The sequence below is a fragment of the Triturus cristatus genome, chromosome 4_1 (assembly GCF_964204655.1).
Source record: "Triturus cristatus chromosome 4_1, aTriCri1.1, whole genome shotgun sequence".
In the NCBI taxonomy this organism is placed as follows: domain Eukaryota; kingdom Metazoa; phylum Chordata; class Amphibia; order Caudata; family Salamandridae; genus Triturus; species Triturus cristatus.
This window is the reverse complement of record NC_140585.1, coordinates 223,536,749-223,562,083: the sequence shown is the minus strand read 5'-3', so window position 1 is coordinate 223,562,083 and position 25,335 is coordinate 223,536,749. Positions and strand designations below refer to the sequence as shown.

Sequence of the window (25,335 nt, the reverse complement as noted above, 5' to 3'; positions counted from 1 at the left end):
CAGTGCCTACACGTACGTGTAGGCACTGGTAGTACACGTACGTATAGGCACTGGTAGTACACGTACCCGTACGTGTACTCCCAGTGCCTACACTTACGTATCCGCAATGGTAGTACACGTACCCATATGTGTACTACCATTGCAGACACATACGTGTACTACCAGTGCCTACACGTACGTGTAGGCACGGGTACACGTACGTGTAGGCACTGGTAGTACACGTACGTGTAGGCACTGATAGTACACGTACCCGTACGTGTACTACCATTGTGGACATGTACGTGTACTACCAGTGCCTACACATACGTGTAGGCACTGGTAGTACACGTACGTATAGGCACTGGTAGTACACGTACCCGTACGTGTACTCCCAGTGCCTACACTTACATATCTGCAATGGTAGTACACGTACCCATACGTGTACTACCAGTGCCTACACATACGTGTAGGCACTGGTAGTACACATACGGTAGTACACATACCCGTATGTGTACTACCATTGCAGACACGTATGTGTACTACCAGTGGCACGGGTACACGTACGTGTAGGCACTGGTAGTACATGTACATGTAGGCACTGGTAGTACACGTACCCATACGTGTACTACCATTGTGGACACGTACGTGTACTACCAGTGCCTACATGTATGTGTAGGCACTGGTAGTACACGTACGTGTAGGCACTGGTAGTACACGTACCCGTACGTGTACTCCCAGTGCCTACACGTACGTGTCCGCAATGGTAGTACACGTACGTGTAGGCACTGGTAGTACACGTACGGGTACGTGTACTACCATTGCGGACACGTACGTGTAGGCAGTACACGTACCCGTATGTGTACTACCATTGCGGACACGTACATGTAGGCACTGGGAGTACACGTACCCGTACGTGTACTACCATTGCGGACACGTATGTGTACTCCCAGTGCCTACACATACGTGTCCGCAATGGTAGTACACGTATGGGTACATGTACTACCAGTGCCTACACGTATGTGTAAGCACTGGTAGTACACGTACGTGTAGGCACTGGTAGTACATGTACCCGTACGTGTACTACCATTGCGGACACGTATGTGTAGGCACTGGGAGTACACGTACCCGTACGTGTACTACCATTGCGGACACGTACGTGTACTACCAGTGCGTACATGTATGTGTCAAAGGCACTGTGCAACTGGTGCCGTAGGGGTACGTGTGAAACGCACCGTACCTGTGTGTGGATTTTAAAATTACATAGGGGACACATAAGGGACAAGTATTAGGCAATAAATGCATGCTGGTTGTCATGGATACAGAGCTTTCAGTTCAAATTTTCCACCAGGTGGCCTGGAAAAGTCAGTTGGCCACAAAATACAATGTTTCAAAGTGGTTGTTGACTTGACATGATGCTCAAATTTTGAACGATGCAAATGCTGTCACTGGTGTATGTGGAAAGGGATTGGAGTAAACGTAAGATGCGAATGAATCTGACCAATCACTATGTACTCCTCCAAATGAATGCCCCTCAGCAAGAGAGATATAAGTCAGCCAGAACCCATGAGAAGGCACTTGCCTGCACAACTTTCCTGTCGACACCACTGCTGCTGTCTGTGCTACCTCTGGCACCATGTCAAGGTCTGCGGAGAGGGCCCAGCCATTCACCCAGGAGGAGAATGAGGCATTGCTGGATGTCATCCTCCCACAGTACCCCAGCCTGTATGAGAGACCAGGGGAGCAGGTGAGTCCTGACTCCACTAGCTTTGACTGTGCACCTTTTTCGTGACTGTCACTTCTGGCATTGTGTCCAGGTGTGACAGACATGCTATATTGTTTAGAGTGGGTCCCAGGGGGCGGAATGGCTTATGTCTCCCATGCAGAGCATGATGTAGTTCATGTGTGCACTCCTCACTTGCATTGTGCTTACTGTGACATTCACTGCATAGTGCATGACACTTTCAGCCTGGCTAATCCTTTGTGGCATTTTTTGTCTATGATCCTGGGGTGATTCAGTGGTCCCCCCGGTGTGACAGGTGACTGTACCCACAGATGTGTGTGAGTTGAGTGGCGCTGTGGTGAGAGTGTCCAAGTGATGTGTACGCCCCCTGGACATTGATGTGTGTGAATGTTCCTTGTCATGTGGGTGTGTGTCTATGTGAAGTGTTGCACCACAGCTGCATGGAGGAGGCAACAGCTCTACCCATCTGATGTGAGAAGTAAGCCGTGCTGTGTGTCTGACTTGCTCAGCTAGCCCCACACCTGTGACACCCCACAGGCAAGTGGCACATGTGCAGAGTGAGGTTTGTATCCGCTGTTGCCAAAGGCATGCGATTGATCTGTGCCTGTGTGTGTCTGTGTACTCTGCTGAGGTTGCGTCAGTGGCCTGGGGCATGCAACTGCTTGGAGGTGCTGTCCATCAGCCTGGTGTTGCTTGTGATGCACAGTGTGTGCCATGTTCATGGAGTGTGTTGCACCCCTCATGCCACCTGTGTACTTTATATGCCATGTAGTGCATTGGGGCTTTCACAGAGGCCAATGTCCATATGACTAAGATGCAATTCCTTGGCAGCATCCTATGCCCTGTTCAACATATCAAAGATGTTCAAATGTGTGTCTCTCTGACATGGAGCAGGTGTAGTGATGTTGTCTCACTTTGTCATCCTCACAGGTAACTGCCTACGCCAAGGGGGAGATCTGGAAGCAGGCCGTCAGGGCCGTGAGATCGGTGGAGGGTCGCAGTCGGCGCCTAGCCCAAGTAAGAAAACGGTGGCAGGACATCCGGTTCTGGACCCGGAGGATCGCCCAGGTCCTGCTGAAGGACTCACCTCCACGCCCCCACGGCGGGAGCTGACGCCTGACCCACCAGATGAAGCGTGTCCTGGCGGTGGCCTTCCCTGACATGGATAGGCGGTTACAGGAGATGCAGCAGCAGAAAGGGGGTAGGTACATGTGTGTTTGTTGTGTGTCACCAGCTTTTGGAAGTGCTCAGTCGCCTGGATACACTGCCAGGGTTTATATGTGCAGTGCATATCCTTTTCCCCTAAGTCAACCGGTGCTGTTCTTCCTCTCTTCCCCTCCTTGCCATGTGTTCCCTGGTCTGTGTGTAAACACTATTGCACATGGTCATCTAGGCTGCCAGTTAATCCAAGTGCACATTGCTTTCTGCATCATGTGTGGGGGTGGTCTGTGACATGTGTTGGTACCTTGCCTGTGCCCTGTCCTGTTCAGTCATTTGGGGGTCCATATTTGTTGGCACTGATGCTGAGTCTCAACATAGGAGTGTGAGGTTTCAAATTAACAGACTTGCAGCATGCATGACCGATGTTGTGGCCTCAGACATGATGTGAATGAGTGGGAGATATGCACAGTGCCGGGACGGTTGCTCATGTTACAGTCAGATCATTCCAGGACCATGGAGCAGTGTGCCCACTACAGTCCCCTGAGACACCCTTGCCTCTGAATCATGTGTGTCATCCAACACTGTGCCCATTCTCTGTGTGTTCAGCATAGGTTGGCCTCTGTGGCATTGTTCCCTGGCCTCATTTGTATTTATGTAAAGTGTGCTACATGTGTCCACTGGACAGGGTGACCCCATTTGGCTTGTGCATCCTCACACTGGGCAGTGCCTGTGTGTCTATTTACAACTATCTGTTGATGGTTGTTTGTCACAAATATGTGTTGGCAGCCTCACGAGGTGATGTGGAGTACATTTAGGAATTCTTGATGCACATTTCAGTAAACCCTGATTAAGAGGTGTAACTTCTTGATCTGTCTCAATCACATTGTCTCAGGTATGAGGGATTTGTGCGGGCAAGGCCTACATGTCCAAACCTTATGTCTCCTTGCCAGGTCTGACCTGTGTGTGATAATTGTCTGGACAGACACTCAACATGCAGTGACCCAGTCATGTTGTGCAGGGTTTAATGTTTGTGCTTTGCAGCATGTGTCAAAAGTTTAAATACATGATTCCTGCTCATCCATTTTTGGCACCAGTGTGTGGTCCAGATGCTACGTAGTTTGGTCTTTGTGTGCTTACATCTGTGTGGACATTCTTGGTTGCCATGAGTGTGTCTCCTCAGTGCAGGTGCTCCTTATTCCGACACAATTGCAGGCCCATTATCTTATGCATTGTCCTGTGTTTGGACATGTGTGCCACTCCATATGACAGGCAGTGGGTCAGATGTGTTGCCAACTGTGTAATCATGGTACAGATGGCCATGTGACAGGTGGCATGATTCAAGTTGTTAGTCAAGAAGTCTTGTACCTTGGCACTCACTACACTTGTCAACATGTCTTCATGTTTTCAATGCTTGACTTTGATGTTTTGTTGTGAAGGACAATAATGTGCCTGCATGACAGATGTCCCCCACGGAAGTGCACAAGAAACCACCTTTACACTTTCAGGGGACATGCTGGCACATATTAAAGAAAGGCACAGTTCGAATAACACTTTTTTAAAGATTATACATATCCATGTTCCCACAGTGTGGTGGCATTTGGGTAAGTCCTTGGTTGTTGCTGATACCAACCTACAAGTGTCAAGGAATCCAGACCGCCGTGGGGCCATGTATATGTACTTAGTGAAACCCCATTTCTTTCTAACAGTGGCTTATTTGAATGAGGCTGGCAGCTCATACAATGACTGTGTAAATGTATTTTTGTGTGTACCTCCTTGTGTGACTTCTTTTATACAGGCACATGTGTGTTCTGTTCACAAAGTGGCACATTCACACATTCTAAACATGTAGATTGTGTAAAGTGTTGTGATTCCCAAGGGATCACAATGTATTTCGATTGGGTTTCCAAAGTACTCACAGGTCTCTGATTGTGGGGACACCTTCAACATTGCGGTCTGTTATTTAAACCATCAAACAGTCTTTATTTCGACTTGTTGTCATAAAAGACAAATTAAAAACAAATCTCATCATCATTTACAAAAACAATATTTAAAAACAGTTCGTCATCAAGTGTTTCCAGTTTAGGCTACACATTTAGATTATATACATAATTCATGATACTAAAACTAGAAACAGCAGGATTTAAGTTTACTACATGTGTGGCATTCCTACTCGACCAGGTAAAAAAAAAAATATCTGTCTTTCATAAAAGCACGCTAAGAAGAATATAAAAAAATTCCACATTTGTACTAAGATTATTTTAGGGCGGCTGGAGGGCTTTCAGTTTCCCAACTCTTATTAACCACATCCGTTTCAGGAATTTAGCTAAAGCTATCACTATTATTTCAGAACAGTCAGTTTGAAATATTCTCAATGCAGTGATCCCCGTCCTAATACCCTTTTGAATACAGACTGCTCTTATCCATCTTAGGCGGGGGACCTTATATTCTGGGCAGATAAACAAGATATGTGCTATAGTTTCAGGGTAAATTTTGCAAAAAGGGCACATTTGGTCATTTTTACTAGATGCCCAGTTACGGGTGACTGTGTTCAATGGGAGAGTACCTACCCTGAACTGGTGGTATAATTTCCTATCAAGAGGCAGTGTAATCAAATCCCAGTACAACTCATACCCAGTAGTGTGTTTCAGCTCTAAAAAGACCTTAGTATATGATGGATCACTGTGTGACTGGAACTCCTCCTGGGATATGAGTGACCAGTAAGCCTCTTTTAACTGTAATTTAGTAGGAAATAAAGTCCCCTGTGGATTATCCCAAAGATCCCCCATTCCTAGGGACTTTAAGAGAATTTGTACCTTTCTAAACCATGGAATTTTGCCCCCGGAATCCATGTTACGCGTTTCCAAAAGTGCTAACGCATAGTGATTCAGTTCAGGGGTTACCCACAGTCTTCTCCAGTAGGCAACTGGTCTAAATCTACATATATTTTCTAGACTCTGACACCCCAAATCCATGCGCAGGGGTATAAGTGGTGTAGATTGTGGGAGGCCTGTTATGCAGCGAAGAAATCTATTATGTGCTTTTTGTAAGCCTGCTATTTCAGACGACCCCCACAATTCTGCTCCATATAGCATGGAAGATCTTACTCTTGAGTCGTAGATTTTTAGTACTGGGGCTATGGGTTTAGTGGCTGACAACTTGAATTCTCTTAGAAGAGCACCAGATAGTTGCGCGTGCTTGGAAATTAGAGGGGCCACATGTGGCTTCCACTGTAACCTGGAGCCCAATGTGATACCCAGGTAATTGAAACTATCAGTCTGTTCTAATAGTTCCCCATTCATAAAGACTCTGCCCCTAATGTTCCTATGCCTGTGCATCGTCATAAATTTAGTTTTGGAAACATTAACAGAAAGGCCATAGTCGTTACAAAAATTTTCAAAGCAGTCTATTGCCTTCTGTAACCCTTCCTGAGTCTTTGATAATAGGAGGGTATCATCGGCAAACATTAAAAGGGGGACAGGGATGCCGTTCTGTTTGGGTGCATCGGTATTAGAGTCCCTATAATAATCTGTAACTCTATTTATATATAGTGTGAATAGTGTGGGTGCCAGCACACATCCTTGCCGGACACCCCTTTCCGTTGGGAAGGTGGCAGTCACCTGACTCTGGTTACCCCATCTGACCTGCGCATAGTTGTTTTCATGTAATTTAATCAGAATCGCAAGTAATTCAGGTGGGATACCCTGCTCATGGAGCACTCTCCACAGCCTATCTCTCGGGACTAAGTCAAATGCAGCCTTTAAATCAGCAAAGGCTGCATATAGTGTTCCACCCCCCAAAACCACCCATTTCCAATATATTGCGGAAAATCTAAAAACTTGGTCCACCGTGCTGGTCAGGGGTCGGAAGCCAGCCTGTAAAGTGGACATGACTCCCGATTCCTCAATCCAGGTCTGGACCCTGATAAGTACCATTCTAGCCACAACCTTCTGGATGCAGGCTATTAGGCTAATTGGCCTGTAGTTTCCCGGGTCAGCTCGGTCACCCTTCTTAAAAATTGGTATGATTTCTGCTCCCCGCCATATATCCGGCACAGTAGTGCCTTTGGCCAAAGTGTTCGCCAGTAGTTCAATGTAAGGGACCCAGACTGATCTGCTATGCAAGAACAGATCTGCAGGAATTTTGTCTAGGCCCGGGGCCCTGCCCTTAGGAATTAGACTAAGGGCGCATTCAACATCTTTTTTGGTGAACACTAGCGTAGATTCTGGTAGAGGAGGACTAAGAGAGGCTGGGGCGGATAGTGGGACATTATTTGTAATAGCAAACTGGGACTTGAAGTACTTGACCCAAAGTTCTGGCGGGACATGATTAACCGGGGCTGGTTTTTGGTTCCCCATGCCCCACCTCACAAGATGCCAGAAGTCCGTCAAGTCTCTGGACTTACTGGCTGCCAGTAACTCCTCCCAGTATTTGGTGTCCCACGTTTTTTTCGCCACTTTTTGTGTCTTTTTGTAATAATTCCTTGCCGCCCGTATAGCTTCCCTATCGGTGGATCGCACTGCATCAGCTAAAGATTTGTATGCAATCCTACAACTTTTATCATACCATGATTCCTGTTTTCTTTATTATTATCTCTGTTATTTAGCCTTGGGTGCACCAATGCGGTTTCGTTCACAGTGAACAGGAGGTGGCATGCCTTCATAGTATTGCTGTGCTCAACTGTTCCCAGACACTAGCTTCTCAGTATAATTCGATATCAAGTTATTTTCTGTTGTGTCCTAATTTTCCTTGTTTCCAAGTGGCATGGTGTGTCAACCAACTGTGGAGTGCAGGGCTTACATATGTGCGGAGTAATCTAGATGTTACTCATGATGCATTTCCTGATATGCACTGTGACCTATTTTGTTTGGACTCATGTGTCAGATGTATACAGGTGACTGATTATTTTCTGTATCTTCACCTTGCCCACAGCATCATCGGAGGACACCGAGGGAGACACCTGCACGGCCCTTGAGGAGGGATCCAGCACTGGTGCCACCACTGCTGGCGAGTCTGCGGGAGCAAGTGGCACGGAGGGCGAGGGAAGTCAGGCGGAGGACCTGTCTGGTGGCGACACCGACTACGACGCTAACGAGTCCGAGGCTGAACTCCTCGAGGGGGCGGAGGCTGCTACAACACCTGGCAGCAGCACAATATCTGTCACCGCCTCCTCCATTCCCATCACCGCCCTCCCAGTTGCTCCGGTCCCTTCTGTCCGTGCAGGGCACCACCATGTCTCCTTCGTGCCAGGCACCGCAACCCTTGCCCCTGTCACCCCTGCTGCCCTCACTGCAGAGTCTGTGGACATTCAGCGGCAGTTGCAGGTTGGCCAGACATCGATGCTGAATGTCCTCCATGGCCACACCACACTGCTGACACAGATGGTGTCGTTCATGGAGGGCATGTCAGCAGCGATGTCTGACCAACGGATGTTGCTGAGGTCCATGGACTCTTCACTGACGGCAGCAGTGAGTCTCCTGCAGTGCTTCGTCCCCCCCTACCCCTGCACCATCCACACTTCCCACTCCCATGCCTGTCCCATGCACACCCAGACATTCCCAAGCACGCACCTCACCAGACACAGGCAGCACACAAACACGTAAGGGCAAGCACACACCTCCTGGCACGCACTCAGGGGGATAAAGGCACACCCACTGGGTCTGGGGCACACAGGCATACACGCAGCCACAGTCTGAGTCCGCATGCCGCAATACCCAGTCCCTCCAAAGGCACTCCCCTTGGCTCCCCTGCCACACAGTCAGACAAGGAGAGCTACTTGGCTGTGCTGGGCCTCAGCCCCACTGGGTCACCAGCCCGCAAATGGGCAAGGCACTCCCCGGGTAGGGGGGTTGATCCCCCCCTGTCCACCACCTCCCCCAGTAGCGCTGCACCCCATCCCTCCGACCCCACCCCCTCCTTTGTGCCTGTGGTTTCTTCCAGTGCAGGGGATACTCTGGACGACCTGGCAGAAGTGTGCGGCGCCGAGCTCACCTCCACCTTTGGCGCTGCCCCACCCCCTGTGGTGGAGGCGTCCAGCCCTGCACCCACCACACCTACCCTTACACCTCCTGTCCCTGTGGTGCCTGGTCCTTCCCCACATGATGCCCCCCCCAGTCGACGAACCTGAGGGTTCTAATGTGCAGGCAAGTTAGGGGAGACATGTGCCCATGTGTCCCCCCCTAGGACTTCTATTCTGGACTGGCCATTTCCCTTTGTATATAGTGTTGTTGAAAAAAATATTATCTTATGCTGATTAAAGCATTTTCTTTTGACTTTGAACACTATTGCATTTCAGGTATTGATATTGGTGCTGATGCTCCAGGAGTTGGGGTTGTGGTAATGTGTTATGTTTCGGGCAAAGGTTCGAGTCTGATGGTCAGGAGGTGGCCCATGGGATCTGCGTGCCATCACAAGGTCTCTGCAAAGGATCTTTGGTCGTGTGTGTTATTTGTTTTTTGAGACATTGTACCAAGGTGTGTCCCTTCCTCCGTGGCACCTGACATCTTCCCTGCAGAGAGTTGCTCAATTGTTGTGCTGACCTGTGTATACATTCCCTTTGTTCGTGACGGATCCCTTCAACTATGGCCATGCCTGTTCAGCAATGTCTCCGGCTGCATCGTCTGTGCCATCCTTGCTAATCACTGTACTTGTGTATTGAGTATGCTACCATGCCTTCATGGAGTAATTCTCCCTTTTCCGCACTATGCATGTGTGTAATCCCAGTCTAGCACACATATGGTACTTGTTCTGCAGGGTATTTGGGCACCTGACTGACAATTGTGGGCATTGTATCTGTGGGAACTCCACCCTATTCCTTCCATGAGAGACAACATGTTGGTGGCTTTCCCAGCACCTGTACATTCCTATCAGTCCTGGGATGTGCGTGACAGTGTGTGTTCCCTTTGGCTCTCTTAGTTTAGTAGGCATTGACATGACTATACAGTCTTGTGGCATGATCTCTGTGTGTGTATTGTGCTGCATCCGCCAGGGGGGGTTATGCATGTGTCATTTGTCCTCACACCCACATGTGGTGTGTCATGCAGTGGGGGAAAGACATCCATCCTCATGGGAGTGGGACACTGCTGTCAGTGATGTGTTGTTATGGCACTATCAACATAGTCGAAAATTAGGGATGCATACATGCACCCATGGAGTTGTGGTCATCTGATAATGATGTACACACCCCCATGTCTCTGTCCACTGCTGGGAGTGATAGGCACCCACCCCTCACATGTCTCTGTCCACTGCTGGGAGTGATAGGCACCCACCCCCATGTCTCTGTCCACTGCTGGGAGTCCTCTGCACCCACCCCTCACATGTCTCTGTCCACTGCTGGTATTCCTCTGCACCCACCCCTCACATGTATCTGTCCACTGCTGGGAGTGATAGGCACCCACCCCTCATATGTCTCTGTCCACTGATGGGAGTGATAGGCACCCACCCCTCACATGTCTCTGTGCACTGCTGGGAGTGATAGGCACCCACCCCCATGTCTCTGTCCACTGCTAGGAGTCCTCTGCACCCACCCCTCACATGTCTCTGTCCACTGCTGGCATTCCTCTGCACCCACCCCTCACATGTCTCTGTCCACTGCCGGGAGTCCTCTGCACCCACCCCTCACATGTCTCTGTCCACTGCTGGTATTCCTCTGCACCCACCCCTCACATGTCTCTGTCCACTGCTGGGAGTCCTCTGCACCCACCCCTCACATGTCTCTGCCCACTGCTGGTATTCCTCTGCACCCACCCCTCACATGTCTCTGTCCACTGCTGGGAGTGATAGGCACCCACCCCCATGTCTCTGTCCACTGCTGGTATTCCTCTGCACCCACCCCTCACATGTCTCTGTCCACTGCTGGGAGTGATAGGCACCCACCCCTCACTTGTCTCTGTCCACTGCTGGGAGTCCTCTGCACCCACCCCCATGTCTCTGTCCACTGCTGGGAGTCCTCTGCACCCACCCTATGTCTCTGTCCACTGATGGGAGTCCTCTGCACCCACCCCTCACATGTCTCTGTCCACTGCTGGTATTCCTCTGCACCCAACCCTCACATGTCTCTGTCCACTGCTGGGAGTGATAGGCACCCACCCCCATGTCTCTGTCCACTGCTGGGAGTCCTCTGCACCCACCCCTCACATGTCTCTGTCCACTGCTGGTATTCCTCTGCACCGACCCCTCACATGTCTCTGTCCACTGCTGGGAGTGATAGGCACCCACCCCCATATTTCTGTCCACTGCTGGTATTCCTCTGCACCCACCCCTCACATGTCTCTGTCCAATGCTGGGAATGATAGGCACCCACCCCTCACTTGTCTCTGTCCACTGCTGGAGTCCTCTGCACCCACCTCCATGTCTCTGTCCACTGCTGGGAGTCCTCTGCACCCACCCCCATGTCTCTGTCCAATGCTGGGAGTCCTCTGCACCCATCCCCATGTCTCTGTCCACTGCTGGGAGTCCTCTGCACCCACCCCTCACATGTCTCTGTCCACTGCTGGGAGTCCTCTGCACCCACCCCTCACATGTCTCTGTCCACTGCTGGTATTCCTCTGCACCCACCCTTCACATGTCTCTGTCCACTGCTGGGAGTGATAGGCACCCATCCCTCACTTGTCTCTGTCCACTGCTGGGAGTCCTCTGCACCCACCCCCATGTCTCTGTCCACTGCTGGGAGTCCTCTGCACCCACCCCCATGTCTCTGTCCACTGCTGGGAGTCCTCTGCACCCACCCACACCCATGTCTCTGTCCACTGCTGGTATTCCTCTGCACCCACCCCTCACATGTCTCTGTTCACTGCTGGTATTCCTCTGCACCCACCCCTCACATGTCTCTGTCCACTGCTGGTATTCCTCTGCACCCACACCTCACATGTCTTTGTCCACTGCTGGGAATCCTAGGCAGCCACCCACCCACCCACCCGCACCCTTGGTGCAGTACACTGCTGTCCTGGGCATACACCCCCCCCCAATGTACTGGTTATATGCTGCACCAGGCCCTAAGCCAACATTCGTGGCGTTTGTACGCCTTGTATCACAAATGTACTGGTGCCCTAGGGGTACGGGTAATGCGGTCCGTACCCCCACATTCATAGGTTGGGTATGGTCCGTACCACGCGTACCCCTACATCACCACTACAATGGTGGTACGGACCGTACCCACGCCCTCAGAGCGTATGTACGGTCCGTACCACCATTGTGGTGGTGATGTAGGGGTACGCGTGGTACGGACCGTACCCATGTCCTCAGCGCGTGTGTACGGTCCGTACCACCATTGTAGTGGTGATGTAGGGGTACGCATGGTACGGACCGTACCCACGCCCTCAGCGTGTGTGTACGGTCCGTACCACCATTGTAGTGGTGATGTAGGGGTACGCGTGGTACGGACCGTACCCACGCGCTGAGTCCTCAATTTGCCGGGAGTTTTTGGCTGCCGTAAAATATTAGCCGTGTGGAGTGACGTAGACACGAATCGTACTTGCTGGTCCGTAAAACGCTGCCTGACTCCGTCCGGACGTCATGTACGCGATGTCCCGGATCGGAATTGTGGGTATTTTTTCGCCGCACGTAGTTTTTTACGATTCGTACGGAAATGGTATTTCTGTACAAATCGTACTTGCTGCTTTGTAAGGAGGATTTCCCGGGTACGAGTCGTATGGAGAATACACTCCGTACGACCATTCGTACCCGGGTTTTACAGGATCGGAATCGGCACCTAAATGTAATAAGGCAACCCAATGGTATCCTACGGATAGTAGTAAACACTAATTTTACAACCAGGACATATAAACATAAAAATACTTGTACAACGTTTTAATTATAATGCACCCTGCCCTATGGGCTACCTAAGGTCTACCTTAGGGGTGAATTATATGCAATAAAAAGGGAGTTTTGAGGCTTGGCAAGGGGGTTATATTGCCAAGTCGAATTGGCAGTTTAAAATGTCATTCCCGCTGCAATGACAGACCTGGTATCATGTTTTAAGAGGCTAAGTAAGTGGATGGCACAATAATTGCTGCAGGTCCACTAGATGCATTTAATTCACAGGTCCTGGGTATATGGTATATCACTCTACAAGGGACATATAAGTAAATTAAATATGCCATTGAGATGTTATCCAATTTTATCAGGTCATCCACATCATGCATCTCCGATTAATGGAGCAAGTACAAGCACTTAAGCACTGGCTAGCATTGGTAAAGAACAATGATTCCTAAAGCCAACAAAAACGAATTCAGCAAAAATAGGAGAGGTGAAGGCAAAACATTTGGGAGTGATCCTGCAGAGAGGGTCACATCCAATAGCAGGATAGTACTAAATCAAACGTGTCATAAGGGGGTCTCAGAAAGGTTAGGTACGGTGTTAATTTAGTCTCGGATAAAGTTGGAGTTAGCTGAAACAATAGCATGTTTGTGACCTTTTTTAATCCTGGCTATAATGTAGGGCTGTTACAACGTGTCCTAGGTCATCTGATCAAACTTATTTTATTTCATAGGGGTTTCAAAAGAAACAATTGCCTTGCTCTTTTTCACAATGTTTTTAATTGGAGATGCTCTTGACTATGGTATGAATGGTAGCATTTTAGTTTTCAACAGAGTTATTGGTGGCAACTGATGGGTCCTTTTCTTTATTTGAGAGTGACAAGAATGATAGATGATAGTTTTCTTGCAGGGTGAGTTCAACCTTTTCTGAGAGTTATTGCTAGTCAAGGTTGATGTGGAAGTAAGAATATGGAAGAGAATGGGAAGGTGGTTTGATCAGTTATTTGGAAAGGGACAAGATCATTAAATGATGTCTAGATCAGCCAAGATAAGATTAATACTTGTGATCTTGTACTATATGGGGGGGAGCCAGTATACCCTGTGGAGTAATTCAGTGTTACTGAATATAATATTTAAGATTTGCACTTGTCATTGTCACAGTCAAGATTGAAGTCTCATAAAAAGATATTTTTTGCAAGACATATTTAGCCTTGAGGTAACATATTCTGGGAACTGCTCAATGCAATTAGTCCTGAATTTAAGTGGAGGAAAGATGGTCTTTTGGGAAGTAATAATGGATTAGAATATCAGACAGCTGTTTAATGATATCTAATTGTGTCATAGATTGTGATGGGCCTAATTTTCATTTGAGGATGTCCTTGTGAATGATTGATATGCCACCTCCTAACTTATGATGTCTATCAGCACAGATAGTTTTATATAATTGAGAAGCTAGCAAGCCAGTGATTGATTTGCAATGTGCATTAGGCCAGGATAGGAACTGCTTACACAGGAAGGTGTAGGCATGCGTGCATTTAATACTGATCAGGTTCTTTTTTTTTGGTGGATTTGATTTTAAGCCTTTGGGGTGAAGCAGGAGTGCAAGATGGTAGATCTTGTTATAGCCACTTGGATAGGTTTGTTGGAAGGGATGAACAGTGAAGAAATAACTTGAAAATGTTTTATGTGTTGAGGGGAAGAGGGAAGTTCCAGAGAGTTGTATGGATCATATGATGAGGATTACAAACATATTGGTATCTATAGGGATTCTAGACATAAAGAAATGACAAATTGTTGGAGAAAATCTGCTGAGAAAATGTTGCTTTTACTTCAGAGTGAAAAGTCAATCGATGAAGTGAGCCATAGATGGCAAAGTTGATCGACTTCAACGAAGAAATAGGTACAGAGGAGAGGAGCAGAATACGTAGGAGAATCGCAGATGATAGGAGAGTAGGGTTAGCAGTAGTGTAGTGGGATAAATGAGGCAAAACAAGTAAACAGGAAAATTAGAGAAGACAAGGGGTGCAAAGGAAAATTAGCTTATCACCAATGGATCACGCTTTGCAGTGTGAGTAGTCTAGAAGGTGAGAATGCTTTGTAGGAAATCAGATTGTGTTTTGAGATGGTTTTGCTGCTAGGAACTCTGATCTAGAAAATACCTTTGTGAATGTAGGATTTGGAGATGTACAAAAATATTTCATAGAATGTGACAACATGAACCGTGAAGGCCATCTGTATGAAGATAGGCTGCCCTTATCTGAGAGGTGTGGTTTGTGAGGTGTAGCATTAGAAAGCCAGGATAAAAGAGACTAATGTCCTGGAGGTGCAAGAGCAGTGTAGAATATGGAATAAGAAAAAGAGATAGTAAAAGTCTTTTGTAAAACATTTTGCTGATGGTTGTTTTGCTAGCCAGGATGGTGTTTGGGACACAGGCTCAAAGACTATACTTGAGTGGTGACACAGAAGCGCTGAAGACAGTTTGGTTACTGCACATAACAAATAAGGCGACAGCAGACACAAACATATTGAACCACTTACCAACCGCCATAAGCAAACATTCCTGAGTAAAATGCCAGGGGTAGTTTGTCTAGTGCCAGTGAGCTGCTGTCAAATGGATCCTGGAAATTTTCTGTGTGTCCTATATAGGAAAAAATTGTAGTTAGAATAATACTCATTACTGCATACAGTGGCTATCAGATCATATGTTAAACATGATTCAATCAATGTAGTAATTAAAAATAAATGTTCAGTGTAGTTTGGATGAAGAAGTATCAGGTACCAGAAGCTGATCATTAATTACTGCTTTATCCTCTCTTGGATCAGGCAGTGGGACACATCATTACAAGATGGTTGGCAGTGATATTGAAAAGTTGACCCATACCAACTGAAACACAATTATACCATTTGTTAATGCTTAGCCGTAGGTCATGTAAGAAAGCCAGTCAGGAAAGTTGAGCCTTCTGTTTCTTAGGCCTAAAGTTATGGTATTCTCTACCGGCTGAGTTGAATTCATGTCGCTTGCGGTCTGCTTTTCGCAGGAAACTCAAAACCTGGATTTTTTTGCAGTTGTCCATATCATTTAAGTATATGTTATATTAATTTCCATGCATGCTATACTTTCGCTGTCTATCATATGCCTTCCAGACATTCCATATTTCAACAGACGTTACATTCACATTAGCTTAGATCCGATCTCATTTTAGCACTTTTCATATTAATTTCAGCAAATATCATGTTCATTTAAAATATCATTCATTTCAGTGTGGCTTTCATTCATTTTAACATGTTTATCAATCATTTTGTATCATCCATTACATAGTGTGATATTAATTTCAATATGCATCATATTCATTTCAACACCAGTCATATTCATTACAATATGTGTAATGTTCACATCAGACTATGTTATAGTCCTTAGCACTAGCCACTCCATGCACATTAAATGTGAGGAGTGTGTATTTACCTCATATGTCTGTGGTGGCCATGAGTGATGAAGTTACAGGAGTATCTGGGGCCAACCACATGACTCCGAACAATAATAGCAGAAGAAAATACTGGACAGGGACTCTGGTGACAAGGGAGATGACCTCCTCCTGTTAAGGTCCACCCTTTAGGGGTAAAACATTGCAGCCAGTAACAAATCAGTCATCCCACCACACTACAACTAACTTCCAACTAGGGTGAACACAGCTAAGAAGTTGCAAATCAGAAATCAGATAAGAAAGGAAATCCTTTTTGCTGCTGGGAGGCAGGCAGTAACAAGAAGGGGAGCCAGCCACCAGCCATCCTGCATCATCCATGTAAATAATTGGTTATAACATTAAGGCAGTTCTGAGTCAAGGCTTGGAAGCCGGAGTGGCACCCGAGCTCACTAGAGAGGACTTGCCCATCGATTTTTCACCAGATGATGCGTCAGGAGAAGATCTCCGGATATTGTAAAGTGTAGGAGCAGTTTTGATGATGGCCTGGCATCCTGCCTATGCATGTGAGGGGAGGTTAGTCACAGAAGCCGGGACCTCATGTGGCATCCCAGCCACTTTTGCCTACCAGTGTCTCTTTCTTGGGTAGTCGGGAGATCCTCAGGGCCTTGTGCCTCAGCTACCCAGGCCTGGGCATCATTAGCATTTGCAAAGCAGAGAGTTTGCTCCCCAGTTATAACTTTCAGGTGCGTGGGTAATGATAGTGCATAATTTAGGGACTATTCTTAGAGTTTTTTCTTGACCACCAGGAACAAGGCCCAGCTTTGCTCAACCACTTAAGTTAATAATAGGAAAAACGATACTATGGATGGGGTGTCGTTCTCTGACCTGCTGCAGAATGTGGTCTTTGTAGTTCAAGAGTTTAACCACTATATGCATTCGCGTCGGTTTCAGCTCCCATAGGGCCTGTTCAGTAAGTGCAACTCTGTGCTTAGTTTTGCAGCGATCTTCACGGAGTCGAATAATGTCTATGGAGAGTGTATCAATTTTTGTTTCGATTCTTGGACTGCCATAAGAATCAAATCCAGCTTATCAGTGGGAGGGGTTTAGGACGGTTAATCCTGGCCTGGTACAGAGGTAAAGCCCAGTGCCCGGAGCGGCAAGGAGGGTTTTTTACTGGTACATGTTGTTGTAGACACCTCTTTGGTAGTGACGTGCTGTGTAGTACAGTTGCTGATGGTCAAAAGAGGTAAGATCCAGCAGAATGGTAATGCCTCAGAGTCCCATGGGTGATATCACACCATTGGCCCCTCCATTGACCCCCAAGTACATCAGGGTGGAGGGGCTCCAGTTGAAGCCCTCCAGTCACCCATCACAAGGAGCAGCAGCAGCCGCTGGGGAGCACTGGCCAACCAGGTGGGGTGTTGTGTCAGGCAGCAGGCACAGTGTTAAGGAAATAGGGATTTGTGGAGGGCTCGATCAACAGCGGACAGTGCATAGTTTGGCCCCCAATCAGGGGACAGGGAGGGTGCTTCAGTGGTGCATGACTTCAAAACCTCTTGGCCCCCTCCAATCCGTGGACAATAGTTCTGGTTTCTTCAAGCCCTCCACCAAACCGTGATCAAGGGGCCATTGGGGGTTCCCATAGTGATTGGTCACCATGGGTGGGATGAGGGACCTGGGAGCAGGAGGGCATAAAAAGCCCAAGGTGCCACTGTCCGACTGGCTCGGGATGGTCCCTCAACTCTGTAGTCAACAGGTGGGAGGGGTGGCTCAGCACTCAGCTCAGATAAATCACAGGGCAGCCACTGGAGCTGGGTCCAGGAGCCGTGCAGCCGATTCAGTTCTGCCCCAGCCACAGTAGGCTAGTTGTCAGTGTTTGGGTGGCGCGGCTTCAGGAATAAAAGTCCCCACTCACGGGGGAGATGTCCAAGGATGCAGTGGAGCCGCACAACAGGTGAGACACTGGTGGCACTCAGGACAGCCCCAGGGTTCCGCCGCTCTCCAAATGGGCAGACACACTATTCGGGTGGAGCAATCCTCAGGAAATAAAGGAGACCCACTCACCAGTGAGACCAGCAGTATAGTAATGCCACATGCTGTAGATGAGTGACTGGTGGCACTCAAGACCACCATGTGGAGCCGCCACTCCCGCATGAGCAGGTCCGTCTGCCGCAGCAGCACAGGTCTGGAAGAGGATGATGGTCAGTTGGTTGGTTGTGCAACACAAATGCAAGGGCCTGATGAGGGCTGTGTTAGACAGCATGTGATGGTTCCATATGCAGTCTGACAGGTCGATGGTAGTGGATGTGCAGACTAGGCACTTTGCTGGCTCAACTTTCAGTAGCATGATAGCCTTTCCTGTGAAAGAACTGTAATCATCCTCTGAAAATCCAAGAATCACAGATATCACTAACCTCGTATTCTGCTTCCACATCCACCATAACACGAGGAGGAGCAAAACTCCAATGACAAGGGTCAGGCACAAAAGGCTTCAGCTGGGAAAATCTTCCAAGAATTAGCAAGACAGAGTCTGTTTGGTTATCACACAGGGACTAAAATTTCAAGGACGAAACCAGATTCATATTTTTAGAGTGGGATAGTATCTTGAAGAAAACCACATTTTATCTTCCATCTTAAAGTCTAGAATTGGTCTTCTTAATTTATTGGTTTCAGCACAGAGCTTGCTGGATTCCAAGGGTTGGACAAACTGAGCACCAGAATCTTGAAATGTATTTGGTGTCAGGGATCCCAAGAAGGCAGATATATCAATCCAAAACCTCCTTGCCGTCACGTTGGCACATGGAACTTTCCTGAACAAGGAAAAATCATCTATCTTGGAAAAGATGGCTATTATATCCATGATCACTTGATTTTGTCCAGAAGGCAGTAAATCCACAATAATGTCAGTAGGAATAGAGTGACATGGATGTGGAGGAACAGGCAAAGGCTAGATAAACTCAAAGGGTTTATTGTGGACTGCATTGCATTTATTGTGGACTGCATTGCATTGTGCACAGACAGGATAGGTATTAGTATATAACTCTAAATCGTGGCAAACATCAGGCCCCCCAAAACAACATAAGACTAACTCTAAAGTTGACTTCAATCCACGATGATCTGCCACTGCAGTGACATGACACATTCCCAGGTCTTTGGTCTGAAGGTCCTTGGCAGGGATCAACAGGTCCTGTTGGAAACAATATAGATTCTGGTGGTACTTTGCTCTGCAGGTCATCAAAGTCTTTTCTAGAAATTTCAGTGTGAGTGTCTCTTACACACTGCAAAGAAATCTTGCTAAACAAGTAACATTATCAGATAGCAAAAGAATAGGAGTCTAGGAATCATCAGCCATAATTTCTCATCTAGACACGGCATTGACAAGAACATTCTGTGTGCTAGGGATGTGAGTGATATAAAAATCATACTGTGAAGAGAAGCAGGACCAGTGTGCTCAATGGTCTGTCTGGACCGCAAAAGGTGTGCTCAAGAACAGAATAATTTTGCCCGCATCAGTTCAGGAAATGGTAAAGACAAAAAATGGGAAGTTCCAAACGTCCTCACCCTGGAGCTTCAGCAGAACCACTTCTACACTAAAATCCAAAGCGTCTGTAAGAACAATACATTTTCTGGATGGATCTGGGTACCTGAGAATAGGGGCTTGGGTGAAAGTATTCGTGCGACTGACAAAAGCCCTCTGGGCTTTAGGAGTCCAACTAAAACCTTCCGTCAGAGTCTCCTTAATTAAAACCTTCAGTCAGATTCTCCTTTAATAAAGTGACAGATATATGCCTACTAATATCGGTAAAGGTCTGAATGACCTACCTATAAAGGTTAGACAGTCGCAAGAAGTTCTGGATCTCTTTGGACTTAGAGATGGCTAGTCTATGATGCCAGAGTTATTAAAAGGGCTCCCTGACAATTCACTTTCAGAGAGGTAATGCCCCAAATATCCCATCTCTGTTTTTTCAAACTGGCACTTCTTTGTTTTTTTTTAATTCTTTTTTCTAAACAGAACATCTCTGTAATATGTTTTTTCCCCCAAGATATATATATATATATAAAATATATATCCTACTGGTGATCGCCGATAGTCAGAACCTAGTTTCCATCAGAAAAGTTTTGGACTTGACCAAAACTTTTGTGTCATTTGACAAATCTTCATAAAATTTCCCCAAAAAAGTAGACAGCTCTGTCTTATTGTGCATAGAAAGTTTCAGGTGGACCGTCAAGCAGGGGCCTGAGAAGAAGGGTGATCAAAAAAGTGTGTTTCCCATGTTAATTCCCATAGGGATTTTGAACACGACTGTAACCTGCTGATCGGTCTTACACCAAATTTGGCAGAAAGATAGCTCCTGTTTCAGAAAGAGCCCTTTTTGTTATTTGCTGCAAATCCATTACGTAGTTTTGGAGAAATAAAAAAAAACGCATTTATATATTGTCGCATATGGTCCCCGTGTAGGGGAAATGAGCGGCGGTACACGAGAGTATGGGGGTTTCTTTTCTTTATTGTTTATCTTAACAGGCACAGTAGAGGAGAGTGTGACGACGTCTTCCTGCTTGTCCAGCCTTCTCTTGGTATGCTTCCTACTGGTTCTGGCTCCCCTCCAACTCTTCAAGACACACGGGTGAGATGAAGGTTTCTACACCGGATAGTCAAGGGGTTACGGGAGTGAGGGATCACCGGGGCTGCCACCAAGTAGTATTCAAAAAAAGAATATTCGTAGACGAATGTGAGGGGACAAAGATAGAGAAATAACGGCGTCCACACACTCACACCCCTGTGACCTCCCCAACTGAAACTACCCAGTCCCTCCCCGTGAAAAAGTAAAGCGTAGGACTCGGTCCCGTACCTTTCCCAGCCACGCTCCTCCAGGAACGTGGCGGGGCGAATCGCGTTGTTGTTGGCCTCCTGGCACTGCAGTCTCCTCGGCTCCGCTCTCTCCGGTCTCTCCAACGTCCGTCGCTTTCCTCCCTTCACCGCCTACTTCTTTCTCTGATACTCGCTCTCGTTCTCCTCCTCCGACTCTTCCTCCGGCTTTCGCGCTGCTGCAGTCTTCCGGGTCTCCTTTAATCGCCAGTCCGCCCTCTGATTGGTCTATGGCTGCTGACGCCGGACCTGCAAATCCCGCCTCTATGAAACTCCAGTCCGAGTTAAAGGAGCCATCTGTGTCCTGTGGTCGGGGTGGAAACGAATAATTGTTAATGTCTCCACCCCGACCTTCCTCCTTACTGACCCCGCGACATATCCCTCCCCCTGGAGTACCCCGATCGGGGGAACAAGGAAAACGGGAGAGAAAATCAGCGTTCCCCTGGTGTACCCCTTTTCGATGACGAACGTCTATTTGGTAGGGTTGTAATGCCAAAAACCAACGGAGTATACGTTCATTATGTCCACGGTTCCGTTGCAGCCAGGTAAGGGGGGCGTGGTCTGTATAAAGAATGAAGGGTCGGCCCTCCAAATAATAACAGAGCTTTTCCACCCCCCACTTCACTGCCAGACATTCTTTTTCCACTGTTGAGTAGGCCTCTTCCCTTGGAAATAATTTCCGACTAAGAAGGGGACGTTCCTGTCCCTCCCCGTCTGTTTGGGAGAGGACCGCCCCTATCTCAACACCGGAGGTATCTGTCTGTAAAATGAATGGTTTATTAAAGTCCGGGGTCATTAGTACCGGGGAGGAGGTAAGTGCGTCTTTTAGGGCCTGAAAGGCATGTGCTTGAACCTGCGGTAGTACCCCACTAACCCTAAAAAAGCTCGTAAGTCTCTTTTTGTCTTGGGATATGGAACGGCTTGTATAGCGGCCACTTTCTGTGGTGCTATGTGTCCCTCTCCCAAGAGATACCCCAGGTACCTGACTTTTCGAAAGGCCACCCTCGACGTTTTGGCATTAATGTGAAGACCTGCCTGTCTGAGACTGTCAAAGATATCTCCCAAGTGTACCAGGTGGTCCTCCCAGCTCTTGCTAAACACCACAATATTGTCTAGGTAAGCTGCTGAGTACTGTAGGTGTGGGGCCAAGAGAGTATCCATGGCTCTCTGAAAAGTGGCGGGTGCCCCATGCAACCCAAAAGGGAGAACAGGGAAATGGTAGTGGCCGGAGGGAGTGGAACATGCGTTTTTTTCTTGGTCAGTGGGGGACAGTGGGATCTGCCAATAACCCTTGGTGAATTCTATTGTTGTTATATAACTGGCCTCAACAAGGCGTTCTACCAGTTTGTCTACTCTAGGAAGGGGGTAGGCGTCCTGTTTAGACACCCGGTTTACGGCCCTGAAGTCAATGCAAAACCGGATGCTGCCATCCGGTTTTGGCACTAGGACCACTGGGGAGCACCAATTGCTATGTGACGGGACGATTACTCCGGATTTCAACATTCGGGATATTTCTTCCTGAAATGCCACCCTTCGAGCTTCGGGTATCCGGTAGGGTTTTTGTTTAACTACAACCCCTGAAGGAGTGGTGATAGAGTGTTCTGCAAGCTGCGTTCTCCCTGGTTGATCGGAAAAGATATCGGAGTATCTTAATAGTAGAGCTCGCCTTATGAGGCCGTTAGATCTGGATTAGTGGGGGTTTCATTGACGGTGTGGTGTAGGTAGGAGGCCATAGACACCGTATGCGTTAGGGACGGAGGGGGTCCTAACCACTTTTTCAAGAGATTAATGTGGTACATTTGTGTTTTATTTCCTGCTAACTGTAGGATATAGGTGGTTTTCCCTATTTTTCAGACCACCTTAAAAGGGCCTTGCCACTCTTGTTTTAGTTTGTGGGAGGAAGTAGGCAACAATACAAGTGCCCAGTCACCTACGTCTAGCTCTCTCCATTTTGTACCACGGTCGTAGAAAGTTTTGTGTCTGACTTGACTCACGGCTAACTGGTTCTGTGCCAAAGAGCGGAGCTTATGCAGCCTAGTTTGTAGTTGCTGGGTATAGTCGAGTAGGGCTTCGGCCTCCTGTAGTCCCTCCCGTTCCCAACTGTCTTTAGTGATTTCAAGTAAGGTCCTAGGTTTGCGGCCGAAGAGCAACTCAAAGGGTGATGCTCCTAAGCTGGCTTGTGTTTGACTACGGAGTACAAACAGAGCCAACGGGAGGAGTTGGTCCCAATTTTTCCCATCCCCGGACAGAAGTTTCTTTAAGGTAAGCTTTAGGCTACCATTATACCGCTCCACCAACCCATCTGTCTGGGGATGATAAACGGATGTTTTTATATGTTTAATACGTAGTTGTTCGCATACCTGTCTCATTAGTCTAGAGACGAAGGGGGTACCCTGATCTGTAACGATCTCTCTGGGGAACCCCATTCGGGAAAATACCTCCACGAGTCTTTGAGCAATGGCGGCGGAGGTAGCAGCCCTGAGTGGGAAGGCTCCTGGATATCTTGTGGCATAGTCTATTACTACCAGGGCATACTGGTGTCCACACCCTGATTTGAGTAACGGCCCTATAAGATCCATCCCCAGTCTATCGAAGGGTGTGCCAATGATGGGCAGGGGATGTAGGGGTATTGGAGGGGGGACGTAGGGATTACGTCGTTGACAAATCTGACATTCTTGACAATATTTTTGGACTTGGGCATATACTCCAGGCCAGAAGAAATGTTGTAATATGGACTGTCCCGTTTTTTCTGCTCCGGAATGGCCTGCCAACAGGTGAGCGTGAGCAAAAAAAGGATTTGGTCCCTAAATCATACAGGGACCAACAGTTGGGGTACCGCATCCTGCTTAGCTAGTCTATACAGCAGTCCTTTCTGTTCCATGAATGTGGGGTAAAATCTAGTTAGAGGGTCTTGGTGTTCTCGTGCTTTTTGCCATGCATGAGTGAGACTGGCATTGTTCAATTGGGCCGTCCGAAAGTGGTTGTCCCTCGCCCATGGTTCAGGAGTGAGAAGAACGTTATGTTTCGTTGGGTTCAGGGCGTCCTGCATCAGAGGAGTGAAACACGGGTTATCTATCCCTCTGATTAGCTGTTCGGGAAGACACTCCAACACCCCCACCACCACCTCTGACTGTAATCCGAACTCGGTCCCCAAGGAAAGTTTAGCTAACGGGTATTCCTTCACATCCCCATGTATGCATCTAATATGTACGGTTCTTCCAGGTAAAAGACAAGAGGGGTTTATCAACTCCTGCTTCACAACCGAGTGTTTGCATCCTTAGTCCAGGACGTTTTGGCATTAATGTGAAGACCTGCCTGTCTGAGACTGTCAAAGATATCTCCCAAGTGTACCAGGTGGTCCTCCCAGCTCTTGCTAAACACCACAATATTGTCTAGGTAAGCTGCTGAGTACTGTAGGTGTGGGGCCAAGAGAGTATCCATGGCTCTCTGAAAAGTGGCGGGTGCCCCATGCAACCCAAAAGGGAGAACAGTGAAATGGTAGTGGCCGGAGGGAGTGGAACATGCGTTTTTTTCTTGGTCAGTGGGGGACAGTGGGATCTGCCAATAACCCTTGGTGAATTCTATTGTTGTTATATAACTGGCCTCAACAAGGCGTTCTACCAGTTCGTCTACTCTAGGAAGGGGGTAGGCATCCTGTTTAGACACCCGGTTTACGGCCCTGAAGTCAATGCAAAACCGGATGCTGCCATCCGGTTTTGGCACTAGGACCACTGGGGAGCACCAATTGCTATGTGACGGGACGATTACTCCGGATTTCAACATTCGGGATATTTCTTCCTGAAATGCCACCCTTCGAGCTTCGGGTATCCGGTAGGGTTTTTGTTTAACTACAACCCCTGAAGGAGTGGTGATAGAGTGTTCTGCAAGCTGCGTTCTCCCTGGTTGATCGGAAAAGATATCGGAGTATCTTAATAGTAGAGCTCGCCTTATGAGGCCGTTAGATCTGGATTAGTGGGGGTTTCATTGACGGTGTGGTGTAGGTAGGAGGCCATAGACACCGTATGCGTTAGGGACGGAGGGGGTCCTAACCACTTTTTCAAGAGATTAATGTGGTACATTTGTGTTTTATTTCCTGCTAACTGTAGGATATAGGTGGTTTTCCCTATTTTTCAGACCACCTTAAAAGGGCCTTGCCACTCTTGTTTTAGTTTGTGGGAGGAAGTAGGCAACAATACAAGTGCCCAGTCACCTACGTCTAGCTCTCTCCATTTTGTACCACGGTCGTAGAAAGTTTTGTGTCTGACTTGACTCACGGCTAACTGGTTCTGTGCCAAAGAGCGGAGCTTATGCAGCCTAGTTTGTAGTTGCTGGGTATAGTCGAGTAGGGCTTCGGCCTCCTGTAGTCCCTCCCGTTCCCAACTGTCTTTAGTGATTTCAAGTAAGGTCCTAGGT

General features: G+C 47.7%; 1 protein-coding gene across 1 annotated transcript in view; it reads right to left on the bottom strand.

The window, feature by feature from the left end:
- The window catches only part of LOC146854137 (cystine/glutamate transporter-like), a 478,984-nt gene that overhangs the window by 229,242 nt on the left and 224,407 nt on the right, over positions 1 to 25,335 (bottom strand). Inside the window, exon 5 of the mRNA XM_085651904.1 lies at positions 15,172 to 15,271. Within this exon, the coding sequence (XP_085508030.1) occupies positions 15,172 to 15,271 (100 nt within the window). The remainder of the gene's footprint in view (positions 1 to 15,171; positions 15,272 to 25,335) is intronic.